The 18,701-nt window shown below is 39.2% G+C and overlaps 1 protein-coding gene across 1 annotated transcript in view; it reads right to left on the minus strand.

The window, feature by feature from the left end:
- The window catches only part of SLC26A4 (solute carrier family 26 member 4), a 34,064-nt gene that overhangs the window by 7,597 nt on the left and 7,766 nt on the right, over positions 1-18,701 (minus strand). Inside the window, exons 2-15 of the mRNA XM_009289091.1 lie at positions 18,183-18,364; positions 15,872-15,982; positions 14,095-14,285; positions 13,446-13,610; positions 10,689-10,841; positions 10,495-10,577; positions 9,316-9,463; positions 6,788-6,901; positions 5,919-5,996; positions 5,620-5,715; positions 4,015-4,121; positions 1,629-1,698; positions 1,208-1,300; positions 1,002-1,097 (exon numbers count right to left, since the gene is read on the minus strand). Of these exons, the coding sequence (XP_009287366.1) occupies positions 1,002-1,097; positions 1,208-1,300; positions 1,629-1,698; positions 4,015-4,121; positions 5,620-5,715; positions 5,919-5,996; positions 6,788-6,901; positions 9,316-9,463; positions 10,495-10,577; positions 10,689-10,841; positions 13,446-13,610; positions 14,095-14,285; positions 15,872-15,982; positions 18,183-18,364 (1,687 nt within the window). The remainder of the gene's footprint in view (positions 1-1,001; positions 1,098-1,207; positions 1,301-1,628; positions 1,699-4,014; positions 4,122-5,619; positions 5,716-5,918; positions 5,997-6,787; positions 6,902-9,315; positions 9,464-10,494; positions 10,578-10,688; positions 10,842-13,445; positions 13,611-14,094; positions 14,286-15,871; positions 15,983-18,182; positions 18,365-18,701) is intronic.

Below are 18,701 nucleotides of genomic sequence, written 5' to 3' on the forward strand. Positions count from 1 at the left end.
TTTTGCACTTTTCCATTTGTGATTCTCTCCGCCTACCCCATGGGGGGAAGTGAGTGAGCGGCTGTGTGGTGCTTAGTTGCCGGCTGGTATTAAACCACAGTACCCCTTAGTGTCGGGTGACAATACTGCATCCAAGAATTTAAAGAAAAACCAGATAGAGTAAATAATTATCTCCTCCTCTGTGCAGTGTATTTCCTTTCCTCTTTTTTTCTTTGTTAAAAGAGCATCTTCCTGCAAAAAGGCCACTATCCAGAAAAATAAATACCTCAGAGCTACTCCCTCCCTCAACAGAATTATTTCTAGGAGATATTTAAGACCAGTATTTTCAGCTTTGAATTAGATTTACTATATATGATAACATGGTAAAATGACTAGGTCAAAAGCTGGAACGTCACATAACTGAGCATTTAACTGCATCATAAATTGTAATATATACAGGAAATACTGCATCCTGCACTGAGAGCAACGACAACAGAAAACCCACTTCTAACTTCCAGCTCTGGAGATTTAATAGGTTGCCTGTACCTGTCTAAATAAATGTAAGCATTTAATTATTGAAATGTACATTCCATACTCAGAGGAACATATGCTGCTTTCTTTAAAGAGGACGTGGAAGGCTATGTCCACCAGCCAACTGATACAGCTCACCTGTGCACAGGAAGCTGGATGATAGGAGCATGTACACATGAAAGAGCCAGCACTTTTACTGCACAGAGACAATCTGAGGTGGTGAGGGGTAGAGGTAAGATCAAGGAATCTCTTGCTTCCACTCCTGCTACCACCATGACTGTCACAGCTGCCTGAATCTGTGGGGTCTTTGGCAATAGGTGTACTGCTCTGCTAAGTCTCCCGCAGGTCCCAGTCTTCCTACCACAGTAATAAGTCACACTTTTCCATCTTCATTTTAAAGATGAGTACAGAGGAACTAAAGGCCAAAGTAATAAGCTCTAACAGTAATCCTTTGAGAAAAAAATTCAAAAGGAAAAAAAAAATTGTTTTACCTTAGTAGCTTTTAATTTCCCCTTCTTGATTAGCTTTTGTATCTTCCTCAGTGCTTTGAGTCTCTTATTATATACCTTGACTGCATCAAATCCCACCTACAGAAAAAGGATCAAGACATCAAAATGATTTAATTTTACCTAGATATAATTCTGAGGAAATCTCAAAGACAGTTAAGAAGCATGAAAAACCATCACGTATCACTTACTGTGGATTTGAGGCTGCTTTTCAGTCCATCGATGTTAGCATAAAAAATTGGACTTGAAAACTTGAGAATCTTCACACCTTCTGGTTCTATAATCTGTTGCCAAAGAATATAAGGTTAAGCAGCAACAACCTTATTTTGGCTAATAAGAAGCAGTTTAACTGTTTCAACAGTTCAACTATGTATCTAATTCACAAAAAATGGCATATCTTTGCTGAGAATTAAGGTGGTTCAGTTTTTAGACGCTTACAGCCCCAGCATGCAATATAGACCAACCATCTGGACCAAGATGAAGAATTTAATGCCGAAACTTGTTATCTTCGAGCACTCCACTTCCAAATTCAAGTTGTCCACAATATGCAAGGCACTACTTTGTCTTACACTGCCTTGTAGACTGAAGGGAAACAACTCAGCAATGACTTACATTTTTGTAGTCCTTGACCTTCTTGTAGATGTCTGTGCCAGGAATGTTTCCAAAGCCACCCCATGAAGGACTAACAGAAACAAAAAGAAAAGACAGTGAAGGTAAACATCATACTTAGGCATTCACAGAATTGAAGGGATTGCTGCATACAAACTGTCATAGACTCTTGTAGTCTGCTCTCTTCTGCCAAACTAATATCCTCACTGGAAAAGTGTTGTATCTTTGTTTTGTGTCACTGTGCAAGGGTCTTTTTCCGATTTGTAGTGAATGGTCCTTTTTAAAGACAAGGTACTTTGGTCTCAGCCTACTTGCTGCACCATTTTTATGTAGAACTGAACGAGTAACTTGTTCCATTTGTCTCCCAAACCAGAAAAATGTTTTAAAAGCAAATTAGTTTTGTTTGAATGAAAAAACAATTTTTTGACTCTGAAAAAACATTGATCACTTTTTTCGTTTCAAATCAACTGAAACAATAAATTTATATTCTTTTCAGGTTACTTAAAACTTTTCGTCCAACTCTTAATTTTGATTTCAGTTAGTAACAAAACCAAAATATTTTGCAGTCGCCAGATAAATTTTTAACAGTTGAAGCAAATTCTTTTGAAGTTTGTAAAGCCTCATGTCCTTTATATATTTTCATTTCACAAATCTGAGTTGAATTTGGGAATGTTTTTTGAGGCTCTTCAAATTCAATTCTTTATCATCTACTATTCTTAAAGAACTTTTGCAAGGCTTTATTTTTATGCATGTGCTGACAGTGCAACTATCCTTTGGTATTGCTAGTAACCTAGACTCCAGGTTGAAGGAAAGGAGTTATGCTGTATTTTCAGAGAAAAGATCAATGAAAAGTAACAAGATGGCCAAAGAAGATTCTGCAAAGCCATCTTTTCTCACCATTCCACTACCATGTGTTCTTTGAGCAGTAACAAATCAGCCACAAGCACAAAATTTTGTCTTATTCTCATGCTTTCTCTTCCTCTTCTTTCACAGGCATACAGTCAGTCTTGTATAAGCAGTAAGTGAAAAGGTTATTGACACGTGCAACATATTGTAGTAGTATTACATGCTAAGAGTTACTATAATGATCAATTACAGAAGCCATTCATACATCTTTTTATATTTGATCTGGAATGTTCCTATCCCTTTCCAGAACTCAGCTATATGGGCACATAAAGTACTGCTGGAGTACTGCATCCAGCTCTGGAGTCCTCAGTTCAGGAAAGACATGGACTTATTGGAGCAGGTCCAGAGGAGGGTCATGAAAATGATCAGGGGGATGGAACACCTCTCCTATGAAGAAAGGCTGAGAGAGTTGGGGTTGTTCAGCGTGGAGAAGAGAAGGCTCCAAGGAGACCTTATTGCGGCCCTTCAATACTTAAAGGGGGCTTACAAGAAAGATGGGGACAGACCTGTGTACTCAGGTACATTGAACAACTCATACTTCTTCAATGAAGAGCATGAGAAATTGCACAGATACCATAAAACCTTTTGGGATCACCTGAAACTATATTTTCGGAAAGGATTTTTTTTTTCCAAATATGGATCTGAGAAACAGCCTGAACCGCCGCTCTCACACAGCATGAAGTCCATCCTGACAACTTCCATCTCAGATTCCACAAAGCAAATGAAAACTCATTAACCAAATGCAATGTCAGATTTTTCTAAAGAATTTTAGCTGCTGTTACCCTTAGAAGTCTTCCTACAGTTGTATCCCAGGCAGCTTCTCTTTTCCTGGGCACTTGGCAGCACAGACTCCAGGGAGACCTTATTGCGGCCTTTCAGTACTTAAAGGGGGCTTATAAGAAAGATGGGGACAGACTTTTTAGTAGGGCCTGTTGCGACAGGACAAGGGGTCATGGTTTTAAACTAAAGGGGGGTAGATTCAGACTAGAGATAAGGAAGAATGTTTTTATGCTGAGGGTGGTGAAACACTGGCACAGGTTGCCCAGAGAGGTGGTGGATGCCCCATCCCTGGAAACATTCAAGGTCAGGTTGGAGGGGGCTCTGAGCAACCTGATCTAGTTGAAGATGTCCCTGCCCACGGCAGGGGGGGTTGGACTAGATGACCTTTAGAGGTCCCTTCCAACCCAAACTATTCTATGATTCTATGATGATTCTATGATAAATAACATATGGCTAAGTACCACCAGAGTACCCAACATGATATAGAATAAATACTGATAAAATAATGCAGCTTCTCTTTTATCAGTGTAATTAAATGATAGCACACAAACAGTGTTTTGTTCTAAAGAACAGATTTTTTCCATTTCAAAATTTTTGTAAACCCAACCAGATTTTCTGCCACAAATCATCTTGCTTTTCAGCATATTGTCTTCCTTTTTCATGGTATAACACTAGCAATTATTTCTGATCCTGTGTTACTTACAACTGAACTCTCAGCACAACTGTCAGCAATCCAAACAAAAGGCCAGCAAGTAATCCCAAATCAAGTCCCAGAATGATGGATGCTACACACGTAAAAACCCAGATCATCTGGAAAGGAAATAACAAATGTAAAGGCTCTTAATTATAACGTATAACTCCTGGTCACGCTAAAGAATCACTAGACCAGACAATATGAGTAGCAGAAGAATTTAACTTTGGAGATGATCATAGCACACTGGCAATTAGCTGACTTCCATACAAAAGTCTTCCTCTTCCTCCAAGATGCTTCTATCCATCACTATCTTATTAGGCATAATTAGCTTTTTAGGAAGTAAGGTTTTTTTAACATAACAACATTTTTCAAGGATCCAGTTACTTTGGTGAAATTAAAGGGGATGCAGTTAACCATTGCATTTTCTTCTTTCTGATGGTGACAGTCATTGTTAATCTTTCTTTAGAAATTGGAAAGAATTTATTTTCCCAAGATGTAAAATACTGTAAGATGCCCACCTGCAGACATATAGAGAGGGAAGGGGGCTCCTCAGTAATATCTAAGAATCAGAACTGTTCCAAAGAGAGGTATTTCATATTAACAGGTTGATGGCACTCTCTAAAGCCTCCACTGAATACTCAGGCAGAACAGTTGAAGTGGGCTCCTCAATTCCTCCCTACATCACTGCCCAGGCAGAACACCCAATAGACCCAATCATAAAAAAGCTGAGTGCCCGAACTTCTCACTGAAGTCAGTGGGATCTTTCACCTATAAAGAGGGCTAGTAAGTGATTGACTAAAAAATTTCAGATCTACCTAAGGCAGGTACTGCCCAATGACGCGCACTGTAAAATCTATGCATAGTAAAGACTGCATGGAGAAAATACTTTCCATACAATCTTTTCCCACCCTGGAGAAAATACTTTCCATACAATCTTTTCCTGCCCTAACAGCCACACCGAAGGTCTATTCCACAGAAAACACAGTGGGAGATGTGAGCAAGTACCCTGAGATATGGTTATAGTGGTTCGTAAGAAAAGCCCGTTCATATATGCCTTTGCATGCCAAATGAATCCACATTCTACCTTGGATTAGTCTTGCTACAACTAGAAAACATATTTTCTGAGGACTACCTGAGATTATCCAGGCAAATGGGATGCTAATATGGTAATGACATAAACATATGTACATGAATTAAGAAAAGGTCAGCTTTTCTGACCCGTTTAAACTGTGCAAAAGATAAAAGCACAATGGTAAAGGTGGCAACAGGCCATCTTTATTCTGATTTTTAAGCCATCTCAACACAAGATTGCTGTAAACTATGGTAATTGCTATGAAGGAGTCATCACTGCACAGGAATACCCTGATTGGCACCCTTACTGTTGGGTATAGGGAATAAAGAAGATAAGCAGAATACTATGTAAAACTCTAAAATGGGGAATTTTTAACTGACCTTATAGCACTTGCATTTTGAGGACACACATAAAAGTTTTGTGATGTTAACTCTACAAAATTCTGTTTATGTGATAGTTGAGAGAAACTTGGCTGGCATTAAAAGGCAAAAAGAAAACCAGACAAAAACATTCAGGAGAAAAGAAAAAATTACGTTACTTACAGCATCCACTTTATTCTGTCTCCACAGACGGGGAACATCAAACACTTGCATGAACATCCCTTTCAAGTTAGCTATGACTACAGCTGCCAACACAGACTGTGAAGAAAAATGATGAAAAAGTGTTACTCAGAAGCAAAGATGCATATTAAGATAGTGCTCAACATTATACACTATAAACCAGAGCCTCATCTGGTATCAGTCACCATAGTTTAAACAGGGCTATTAATCCTGCCCATCAAAGTTGAGCATTTGGATCTGATTGGTGCTGGTGGCTGTGCTGCAGAGGACGAGTACTGTACCTTTTGTAAGGGCTCTAGCAATTTCCCCAGGGCAACAATGGAAATCAAAACAATCCCAGCCGAGATTATACCAGCAACCTGCAAAGAACAGAGTGTTTATAGGAAATGAACTTATTAAGACTTCATCTTATGTTTCTAGGATTACAAAGAAAAATGTACAAGTAGTTGCACACTACATTTCTTTAGGAACAAGGAGACCTGCCAAAATGCTGTTGTGTTTAGGCGTACATGGGCAATCATTATACACTTCAGCTAACACAGAGGGAATTCAATTAAGCAAGTAGTGTAAACAACTGCACGCATGGTAGTAGCTCTTGGAGGGGTTATGTTGCATAGATAGATGAAAGGAGCAGAGTTTGTGTGTCAGCCGGAAAAGGGGCTGCTGGATAACCTGTAGTTCTCCACCGTTAAAAGTGCAAAGCTGTAGTACTGTACAACAGAGTAGCATACTCAACATGAGAAAGATGGCACATGGGCAGATGATGAATGGCATATGGCAGGGCTGCTCAGACCAGCACATGGGAGCTTAATTACCGCATAGGCAGCTGCAAGAGGAGTTTCTCTCTCATCCTGAATTCCTACTGTGACGAACTCAGCCCCTTAACTGGGAATGAAATTCTGGGGAATTAGGCTTGAAGGATTTCTGACCCCTAATGTAACTCATGCTATGTAAAACTTGATTGCCCTCTTCTGGCAGAGCTACAAAAATTATTCACTACCAGAGCACAAGCTGCTAGCTAAGATACCTGTGGCTTTCCATGTGCCAGCAACACAATCATTTTAGGACTATTTTCATCCCATTGTGAAAGCTGTGCCCTATATAAGATTAAATTTACCTGTGCACAGTACTAGTAAGAAGAGGTCATTACCTGAGTCTTTCCACCGGTGCTTTCTTGGACTGCGGTCCTTGAAAGAGCAGTAGTTGCAACAAAACAAGAAAAGGCACCTGAAAAAATGTTGCTGAAGCCGAAGGCAATAAACTCCTGAAAGATAATTGGATGATGCTGTAAATACAGATGCCTGAAGACAATTTTGCAATGGAGAGTAACAGCAGCTTCTACAGTAGTTTATAAAGTAAGTAGCACAATAATATTGAGAAGAGTATGGATTAGTAATAGCTGTTAAATGTTTACACAAATTCTTGTGCCAGTGTAACTACCTGTGTTTGGAAATCAATACAAGGAAGTTGGTATACTCTCCCTAACATGGACATACTCGTCTTAGTATAAAAAGCTTATTTCCATCAATGTTGTCAAACCTAACATTTCTAACAATTACACTGGTATAATTGCATCAACAAATGGGACTAGTAGAAATTTAACTGCCAAGTATCATCAGCTAAACAAATAATTTTAATCAGTACAACAGTCTGAGTTTAGACAAGCCTTTTATTAATGCAAAGCATTGTATTATTAGTAGAACTAATCAGGAACTTTGCAATAAAACACAGTTTCACTGAAAACTTCTAATCTGTTGAGCCAGAAGTTTTTCACTCTGAACATCCCAATGAACTCACGCTGAGTCCCAGGCAGCGTTCTCATAGATTTGCCCCAGGGTCACAGATGCTGGCGCCTACTGATACTGGTTGTTCTGCTCAAGTGACAAGGACCCTGGGAGCTTTATGTCCTGGGATCTGGGCCATTCCTCTGCTGGGAAATGAGGCGTTTGAGAGCTGCCTACAAACCCATATAACTGACAGAAACATTGTTTTCACCAAGCTGACACAGTCACAAAAGCTTTTCACTCACTGCAAATTTTTAAAAATATAATTTGAGATTTGATTTTGACTCTCTCCCTTCTTTTCTTCAAAATGAAATTTCCTGTAAGCTTTTCATTAAGCTCCAAGAGCAGGATTTTAAAGTCAGGTTCTTTAACAGAACAGACCTAGGTGATTCATGCCTATTCCTCTGTGACAGCTGTGCTCTGCAAGAAAACGTTGGTAGTTCCTAGTGTTCTTAGGTCTTAATAATCTATGAATCTATGAAGACAAAATAAATACTAGCAGATAATAGTATTGACCTGTCCTTCAAAATTATTTTACTACCTGCTTTTATGATGTTATTTTAACTTCTCCAGTTCAAGTAACTATTTGCTCATCATTCATGGCTGCATGTGTAAAATTCATAGCATAGTATTGAAAGAAAGGCACTTTGCATTTATAAACAGTAATTCTACTACTACAATATTTAATTAGTATCTTTGAAGCACATCAGTGCTGGCAGAACAGCATATTCAATAAAAGAACAGCATAAACAGCACTTCCAGGAATATGTATTATTCATTCAGATTTATTAAACTAAAAGTCAATGCATTTTAGGCAACTTTAAGTCAAAGTGTTACCAGATATGAACTTTGTGTATTGTAAAGTGTTTTTGTTGTTCTGCATGTTCAGAAGTATAATTTTGTTACATACTGCAAAACAGTGTTTCCAAAATCAAACTTTATGTAATCCATTAGCACTAAAATAAAGGACTCATTAAACAGCTTAGCTTATCTATTTATTGTAGTAAGTGTATTTTCTCATATGTTCAAAGGATAAAATTAAAAATTAGCATAGATGCAGGACAAGGAAGCTTTCTGACATTTTTCTCCCATGCCCATGGGCAAGCCACATAACCCCTGGTGAAGACACTGAACAACTGCAGGAATCCTCTAAGAGCTTGCCGATGCTCATGTAACATTCTAGCTATTAGCCTTTAGAAACCAATGGTTAAAACAATTCAGTCATTTGGTGCAGACAGTTACTCAAGTATGTTCATATGCTGGTAGACATTTACTTTTGTGAAGCTGCAGGACTTAGCTATACAGTTACAAGTATACTTATACTGATGTAACTGGTGTCATGCTGAGAAATACAATAATTTATTCTGTAGGAATAAAATCATGCCTTAACTGAAAAGTTCAACTGATACAAATCCTGCATGTAGACTAAGCCTAAATAAAGCTGTCTGGATCAGCTTATTAGCCTGACATTGTCTTCCTCCCCCTCCCAGCAACACACCTCAAAATATGCCTTAGGAGTAGCAATGGAAAGCAGGTTGCTAAAGCTGGCCATGTCAACAGGACATCACCAGAAAATTGCCCTATACAGTGCTTAGCTTTAATTAGCTTTTCAGAGCTACTGCAGTCACTAAAGCAATACAGAAGGAACTAATTAGTATGAAAAGCCCATACTGAAGATAGAGAACATCTGGCTCATCTCTGTGTGGTAAATTTGTCAGGTAATATATGGCCATTTCAGCTTTTTTTTTTAATAGTTGAAAGAATTTCTCCTGTCAGACTTCAACTTTAGTCTGAAAAATGTGTGTGAATGATGTTTCTTTCATATGGCTACATAAGTGAACATGAAACAGAACCTAAACTCACTATGGTTATAAACTATTTTGGTTATACATACCTGGTTTCCATCAATAGCATAGTCATACTTGGTTGCATATACTTTTCCCACAGATACAGCAATAGCATAAGCAACAATGGCAATGGAAAAGGAAGCTGCTATCATCTGGGAAAACAGGCTGACATCTGGAGGTTCAGGAGGCAAAAATCTAGCATTTAGAAAATATATTAGTGTTATCACCTTTGATCAAATTCTGTTCTTACTAGAATTGTCAAGGAGTTTGAGGCAGAGGCATGCTGGTTGCTTATAATATGAAGTGTAATGTTGCAAGCTAATAAAAAGGTGGAAACAGCCCATTGACATACAGAACACGCTATCTAGCTCACCATAGCCCAAATCCTGATGCTATTAGTCAGCAACAAAGCTCCCATTGTTCTCAGCATGACTGAGATTTGGCCTTATGATAGCAAAGTGAAAAAGTACATTTTTGAAGCATTAAATAAAGGATGTATTGAATAGTATGATGAATTACATAAATATGTTAATGACACTTCATACTATTGTTAACATACTTCTTGAGAAGATCTCAAAAACATTTTATCCCCTACTGTGTTTCCACAAATTTTAATTAATCAAGCCCTGAATACCAAATGGAATGTGAAGGTTACTACTGTGAAGTGCTCTGAATCTTTCAAGTGAAAGTCTCTACCAGTGTAATCCTGAACATCCTTGCTCCTATGACTATGGAAGTGACAGGATTGATTGGGATAACAGTAGTGGTATGAATATGAACCACTCAGGTCTACAGAAATTAAATCTATGCAGAATTTCATTATTAAAAATCCTTTTTTTTTTTTTTTACTTTTTCCATAGTCAAATTTTCACTTCCTGTCCATGAAGATTAAATCTATGCAGAATTTCATTATTAAAAATCCTTTTTTTTTTTTTTTACATTTTCCATAGTCATATATTCACTTCCTGAGCATGAAGCAATTAATTCTCAGATGAACTTCATGAATTAGGTAGACGTTCCTAAGCCCATTTTACAGATGAAGGAAAGCTAGGCAACATATTTAGGTGGCATAATTGACAGAGCCAGAAGTAAAACTCAGGAAATGTCCAGCTCTGAGTTCTAAACTAGGGTTACAGCTCTCAATCTCTTTTATGTCTTTTCTCTTACCACTGTCATTTTTAGCCAATTAAAATAATACCTATTTCCCAGAAAACAAAGGCACTCACCCTCTTGGAATGCTCTTAACAATGCCTGCATTGTATTTTTTTTCCAAGTCGGCAGCATATGAAATGCCAGTGGCTACTATTGTCTGTAATAAAATAAAACAACAGTTTTAATACTTAAAAAGGGTTCTTGTCTTCCTGTAGCTAGCCCCATCTATTTTATCTGTTATCAGTTTTCGTTATGCTCCTTTGCTTACCACAATGACTTCTATTGGTATAGGTATAGGTATCTTGTGTTTGAACCGATCGTTTATTCCTTTAACTACCATGCAGACAAAAATGGTGAGGAGTCCGGCAATAAGATCTGCAATGTTGGTGGTCCCAATTTTTTCAAATGTTTCAATAAGAGTCTGAAAAATAAAAATGACAACATAAAACATGCCCATGTCCACTTGAAGGATGTGAAAACACTCATGAGAAGATCCAGATGCATGGGGTTTTAGAGGAAGCCGAGTTACTTCTTTGTTCAGGCCTGGAGGAGCCTGAGGATAATGTACTGTCAAGGTGCTACAGAATCAGTGAATGGATTTAATGGTGAATTTAACTGAAAAAGCTAACTGCAAGAATTGTCCACACAGGGGGCTTCTGCTTCCCGATTTTTAGGAAATTAATGCTAAGTAAGAAGAGCTAAACCCCTACCTGTGTTTTACTTCTACCTGTTCTTGGAGCAAGGAAGGGAAGATCTATAGCTTCTTCACTTTGTATGAATAGCAAGGGAGATCCTCATTTTTCTATTCAAAAGACAGCTAGCAGACCCTTGGGCAAAACTCTGGTTCACTACGTGCCTAGTACGTATGGCCTGTGGATTACATGCTTCCTGTTTCCACTGTTGACATGCAGAGAACAAGTATGAACACGTGGGTCATGCCAGGCTGTGGAGAATCCTACACTTGAGAAAAGCAGTCACTAAACCTCACCTTACAGTACGTTAACCCTCCCAGCAGAGTTCAGTCCCAGGCTGGAGGACTCTCACAACTGGGCTGCAATAGGCAGCCCCCTTCTCTACCCTTGCTATGCCCTTGCTTGGTCCTATTGTTTACTGCAAACAAGTGTACAGGGAAAACATGAAGGGCTGATTACAGAAAAGCTACAAATACTCCTCTGTCCTCCTCCTCGGCATCAGGGTAATTCTCACTTGCCCCGTCTCCAAGAAAATTTAATTACTCCATGCATAGTGAAGCAGCTTTAACAGAACTATCTGGTAGAAAAGGGGTTAGAAACAGACCTCTTGCATCCTGGTTAGCTCCCCAAACATTGAGCTGTCAGTTTAAAGGCAAGGGGAGGGTTGCAGCAGCGGTACCACTACTACCATTCTGGTTTTGAAATAAAACATCTAAGTGCTTAATCAGCTATGTTTTCTACGCTAAAGAAGAAGCCTTCCTGAAACACTGAATCAGCTGCCTTTCTTCAGGTGACTGAAGCCATTTCTCACCCACTGTACTGCTTACCATGGATCCCATTCTTACTGACCATCTCTCGCTCTGCCCCACTTCACAGGGGAACAGTAACTTCCTAACTTTGGGTTGTGAATTCTGCTCATGTTGGATGCTTAGTGTTGCAGTTTGTTAAACACCACTTCTGAAGCAAGTCCAAAACTTGCTGAAGCTGACACAGCAAGTCACTGGTTGAGCAGACCAGAAATCACAATTTCTTTGCTCTACAGACATCTGCAAACACATTGACTTGGCTCACCTGTAAGAATGCAGAAGGTTTGAGCTTTACCCTAAAAAGTCAGCATTCTACTCAGGCTTGCAGGAGCTGGAAGCACCATGTAATTCCCTTTCAAAAATACTTTCTACTAAATGTACTGACCTTCAATAAACATAAAAAATAGAGATAGAAAAACCTGCTGGATTAATGAGTCCATCACCCTGCCAGGTCTGCTCTAAGGTCTATTAAATAGTACTTTGTCTCATCCAATTTTCCTTGTTCTGAGGGAAAAAGTTTTCATTAATTCTGAAAAGGCTCATAATAATTTTTTTTTTCTAAATAGTCCACCAGATTTTTTTTCTAAATTCTACCTTGCTGTTTGTAGTTATATTCATCCTATTTTTGCTAATCTAGATGTCTAATGTATTTTTGCTAGTCTGGTTGCCTGAACTGGCATGTAAAATCTGTAAATACTTTTTTTTGTCTAGAACAGCCTCTTTTAGAAATCTGTTATTCTAATGTGAAGTGCTATGGAAGATCTAAAATACTATGAACCTGAATAGTTTCATGCTAAAGCCAGTGACAAAACTCTCAATAACTTTCCTGGGGAAGGAGACTATTCTGTAATATGAGACCTCTAGGAATTCAGTATTTCTGTAATCCAGCCAAGACATTTCTCCATTTGATCATTTTCTCTAAGATCAACAAATGGAGTTGTGACAGCAACATTTAGCCTCACCTTAGCTAACCAGTAGGTACCTGGCTGCAGAGTGGGAATCCACATCCTTCTTTAGGTATTCACAAGTACGGCTACAGTGTGGAATGGAGAACAATGCCCTTTACCAGAATGACCTGCTGGTTTAAGAGTAAAGAGGCTTGGGACCTGTCAGCTTTGGGAGATGACCTGACAGTGTTAAGAAATGATGAAACATCCTTCACAATAAGCCAGAAAGCAAGGGGTGGGACAAAAAACAGCCTCCAGAAGTGACAACCTAGAGAAGAAACACTGTTTTGCTGGATAATTACATTTAAACTTTATGTGAAAAACTGCTCTGCCTGAAAAAGACTTCAATATGGTAATTAGACTTTCATGGTCTGGGGCACCAGGAAAGCAGCTACTTAGAGCCCCACAGCTAAAAATGAACAGCTACAGATCTTCATGAGAGTGACAGTGAGAACTAAATGAATGCCCTTTACTTACCACCACATATATGAACCATTCCTGTATGAAATGGAAGCAGAAGATAAACAATTATTTAAAAATTCTGGCATAAAACCAAAACAGATTAGAAGCGCATACTTACATATATTATGGAAAGGACACCGTTATAGTTTTTAGTTGAAACATTTAGGACTATTTTCAATTGTGACACAAGCACTTGAAAAGCAGCTGCAGTTGTGAATCCCCCAACCAGTGGATCTGCAAGGTACCTCACAATGAAACCAATCTGAAGGACTCCAAATATTACCTGGAAAAATAATGAAGAATAAGAGCTTGCTAAACAACAAAAAGGTACACTTTTATTTGGTGATTTCTTATGCTTTGTTCTTTTCTCTTTGTTGATACAGAGTCTTAGGACCACCTTCCCCCATTGCAGCCTAGTGTAGCCTAGTATCATGCTGTCCAAGGAAATAAAGGAGACCTGAAGAAATGTGTGAAAGGATGCTCCAGGATATGCACCATTAGCACTTAGTTTCATGCAGGTCTCTTGGTCTGCAATCACAGGGCTATTCTTCTGTTGTCTGTGCTCCCAGTCATGCTGCCACAGACTCTGCCCAGGATAGGAAGAATAATCCCCCAAAAGCTCTTCAGAGTTTGAGATTACTTTCCTTCATTTTTGTGTTTTACTACAGGAAAATGTCTTACTGCCCTAGTAGGTATTTCCATGACGTATGTTTTCCCATTAAAATTAAAGCAGTATCAACCTTGTGTCTTCAAGCCAACTATTTTACCTGTAAAATTCCAACCAGAAATGTGAGGGTACTAGCAATCAGCACTCTCTGTGCATCTCTGGATTCAGTGTCTATCAGTGTCCCAGTACTATTAATCCCTGTAGCGTTACTGCCATCTATGACAAAATTATCATCAGGGGCCATGCTCAGTACAACAGATCCCACCATCAAACTGACTACAGGGAATGGACCTGTAATGACAAACAGAACACATAAAGTTTAATATACATCGAAAAGAAGCATTTATCAGACTAGACAAGCAAACTCTAAATCAGAAAATCCATTTAATATTTTAACTGGGGTACATTAGTAATATCAGGGGGCCAGGAGCCACAGGCACTGCAAACATGACACAAAGATACAATTCCTTCCTTAAATAACTTACGTTGTACATACAGGTGCAGTTTCATGCTTTGCTTAAGCCAATTTAGGGCTGTACCAAGGCCAAAAGGGGCAACATGTTCCAACCATCTCCCTTGTATCAGCACCACAACCAGACAAAACAGATCACTGATCCAGCTGAAAGCAACATTTATTTAATCTTTTTTTTTGGTCATGGTTAGTTTTCAGCTGATCCAGATTGCCACATAGCTACACGGTCAGGAAACCCAACACCACGGTGGTGGCAGGAACATGTACCAAGGGGTAGGACCACATCTTTTGGCAGTAGTGTGCTATTACATTGGCTAAAGATGACTGAAACGATACTTTGGGCAAGACACAGAGAGAGTAAGTGATCATTGTGTCAGCAACACACAATCTAAAAGTAATCGTACTTGTTGCAGTTATTTACTAAAATTATGCAGAAAAGGAAAATGTCACGAAATGTCTTAAAGAAGGATAAGTTAATTTTACAGATGCCTTAGAGAACACTTCATGAATTGGAAAAATACTTCATGTATTGGAAAAAGCATAAAAAGGAGCATTTGATAATCTAGAAAGTAGGAATGTCAACATAAGTAGAGGTGACAACTCAGACCTGGATAGCAAATGTGAGCTGATAGGTAGGGTAGGAAGAGGCTAACAAAGTGGAGAGAACATACAGAAGTATTTGATGCAGCAGAGAAGAAAGTTGATGAAAAAGTGTAGTATCATGCCAAAGCTTTGCAAGGGGAAACCAATCTATTCTTAGTAGATATGAACAAGGAAAGACTGGATTTTGTTAGAATGAAGAAAAAGAAACTTCAGTGATCAAGCTGTAACATGAATTTTAAATGTGAGAACTGACAGGAAATAAACCCCATATTTTAAAGAAAGTATTCAGAAAGAATCAACAAGGTTTACCCATAGCCTTGATGTGAGGACCTAGAGCGAGGCTGGAGTGGACACACAGGTTCTGGGTCTCCGCAACAGGCAAGAAGATGATATTGTCCACAGTGATCAAAAAAGGATGCAGCAAGGAAGGCTTGTAGAGAAGACTAAGAGCTCTGTTTTAGCCACCTTAAGCTTTAGCTGATAGACAAAATGTCTGTTCACACTGCCTACTGAGGCCTTGATCTTGTAATTTCTTGCATAGAGTGTAGCCAAAGACAAGATTTAAACTTCAGCATAAATGCAAGCAAAAAGCATGCAGGGGCACAACTTAAGTTAGCTATTATGCACAATTGCCTGTACAGAGAAGAAATAAGCCTTAAGTCCCCCAAACCCACCAATATTAGTATTCAGCACAGCCAATTTGGTTCAGAAAGTAGTTATCTTGTATGAAATATGAATGTTCACAGTAAGGATTAACATTTTGTAATAGATAATTCACTGTAACTTGAACACATGCAGTTACCAACTGAGATGTGCCTTGATGTTCCCAGGAAAAAGTATGTCAGGATGGGAAAAAAGGCAGAATAGAGACCATATCCAACAGGAACTGCAACCAGCAAAGCATATGCCAAACCTGAAATGATAGATCATCAAAATTTCAGATTAAAAATCCCTTAACAAACTACTATCTTGTCTAGAATAGACTTTCAGAAAGATTTACTCCTTTTGTCCAGATACAATTTAGAATGTATTTTGTCTGTAAATCAGCTGGAGGCATATATGTGAGTATGAATGACTGTAAATTATTGTATATCCCACACTGGTAGTTGGATGTGTAGGTGCTGAAAGATGTTCCTACATTTGTATAGGTAGCACAAAACATAGGCTCAGATGTGAAGTTTAAGTGGGGGAACACTGTTGCAAGAGTGAATGATCTGACCCTTGAGAGAAAAGAGGGATATGTGAAGTGTTCTAGTTACAGACAGAAATTTCAAGCACAGACTCTGAATTATTGCACTACAAATATGCTTCAGTATGTTCAGCCCTCCTGAAAATCAGGCCACTTTTTTTTCAGTATCAGCTTATCAACTTAAATACCAAAAGTAAATCACACAAATTTGAGAGTTTTGATCCTCATCATCGTCTTCCTTTGTATACCTGTGCAAGCCGTCAAATCCAACAAACAATGAAAAAAAGAAGTTGCCTTCAGTATCATATCCCAGTTAGCTCCCACTGCAGAGTGTAGTATTCTCCTTCAAAGATACTGCAAAAACCTGTCAGAGTTCAGAACAATTGAAGTCCTGGTCATACTACTGTGACTGGTGGGAGGACGGCAAGCAACACACACAGTTGCTGGGAGTTAGGGACTTCAGGGACCTCAAGATCCCAGAAGCCTCTTTTTTGGCAAACATTTTGGCCAATTTTCCCCATATCGCATAATTTAGAATTTCAGAATTATATTTTTTTAAAATTACAGCTAGATTTAGATTTGCACTAATTTGGTTTTTTTAATGGTTTGGGGTTTTTTAATACATAAGTGGGAGACCAAATAGTACATTTCAGGAATCAGTTTTACAAGTGGAATCTAACTGTGAGAAAATCAGGCCCCACTGTAAAAAAATAAATGAGGGGGTTACAGTAAGAGCATAATAGCTGCTATAAGTCATATGAAAAGCCCATCTAGCCCAGTTCATTTTAAAAAGGCAGGGAAGTCCTGTAACTGTGGCACTACCTTCAGCAGAGATCTTCCAGCTCTGACACAGACTCTCTGCGGGACTATGAAAAAATCACTTCTTTATTCCTCAGGTCACAGTCTGCCTGGGGCTGAAGTTTGTAATGCTTTTTTTCTGCCAGTCTGTGCCTTCCTAGCACGCTCCAAGGGAACAGACAGTAGGGAACACTTTTGGCTAACTGGGAATGCGTAAACTGCTTTCTTTGTTCCCAGTGTGAATCTTTGCCCCCTTGTGCAAACACTTAACTTCCATCGAGGGAAAATGTGGGTGTTGACACAGCTAGCTTAACTTCCCCCAGTCCTGAAAAATTATGAAAATAGTGTAAGAACACTATTGAGATGAAAGAAATTAATGTGCTGGATCACGTCAGGGTTATAGCTAGTCTTGTCTTTGAAAGTGGACCTTATCAGCTGCCTCAGGCAGAATGGTTCTGCCCTTTAAGTCTTCCTTAACTAGCTTATTTTAATTAATTTCTGCTTATTTCTGCCACTTTTCTATTTGTTCATCTTCTGAATGCTTTCCTAATAAATGGAATAAGGAAATAAGGAAAACTTAATATTGCAAGCCATGTACTGTAAATATCCATAAAGTTTATAAATTTTTTTAATGTGAATATGCCACCACCTCCTTGAGGGTTGTTTTCTGCAGATACCTGAACAACCTTATGGCCCAAATTTTAAAGGAGAGAAGATATCAAGGTTGCATTATTTTGGGGCAATAACTAGATTTTTGTAGGCAGCTGCAGGAGAGCTATAGGCTCAGATAACCAAGAAAGAGAAATAAGACCACATGACCTACCCGATTTATCACAGCGTAACAAATATTTTAAATATCAAAATGAATACTCTTTGAGTAAAAGGCTTGGGAAAAAAGTTAAATACATCTTGATAGAACATCAGAGGAAATTTAAATCTTCTAGCCAAGCAGAGAAAAAAGGAATAAATTAAAACCATCAATTATTTATTGCAAAAGAATACCTAATATCTAGTATTAAATAACAAGTCTCAGATTTGTAATTCCATCTGCGTAACATCCCTGTGTTCAGCCGGCTCCCTTATAGAAACGTCCTTGAGAATGGAGGGCCGACGTGCCTGGATTTACCTTGCAAGGTGGCGACAAGGCCAGTGCTGACCCCCGAGATGATATCGCTTATCAGCCACTCTTTCACCCGGTAGTTGGGCAGCCACTCCAGGATGGGCAGAAAGGACTTGGCAATCTGAAAGGCCCTTTTCCTTGAACATCTGCGAGAAAACAAGTGATGAACATACCCCACGGGGCTGCAGCTGGAAAGCCCCCAACAGCCCCAAGCTGACAGAAAGCTAGGGCGATGCACATTTTAAGAGGCAGAGATTGGCATGGTCACGTCTTCCAGACAGGGATGGGGCACGTACTGGTGTTGAAAGCGCTGTCTCCTGAAGGAAGCACCCTATGGGCAGCTGCGTCCACGCGCTTCCATATGAAGGGAAGCCAAGATTGATCTATCGACAGATTGGCGTTACTTGGGCCACTTTATCCCTCGGCGGATGGAGTTTATCGGCGCCGGGACAGCGCGTTCCCCAGCACCCGCCGCCTCTCCTCACCGCTCCCCACGGGCGCGGAGCGCCTCGCTCCCAGAGCCTG

Source organism: Aptenodytes forsteri, unplaced genomic scaffold (genome assembly GCF_000699145.1).
Source record: "Aptenodytes forsteri isolate BGI_AS27 unplaced genomic scaffold, ASM69914v1 Scaffold137, whole genome shotgun sequence".
In the NCBI taxonomy this organism is placed as follows: Eukaryota; Metazoa; Chordata; class Aves; order Sphenisciformes; family Spheniscidae; genus Aptenodytes; species Aptenodytes forsteri.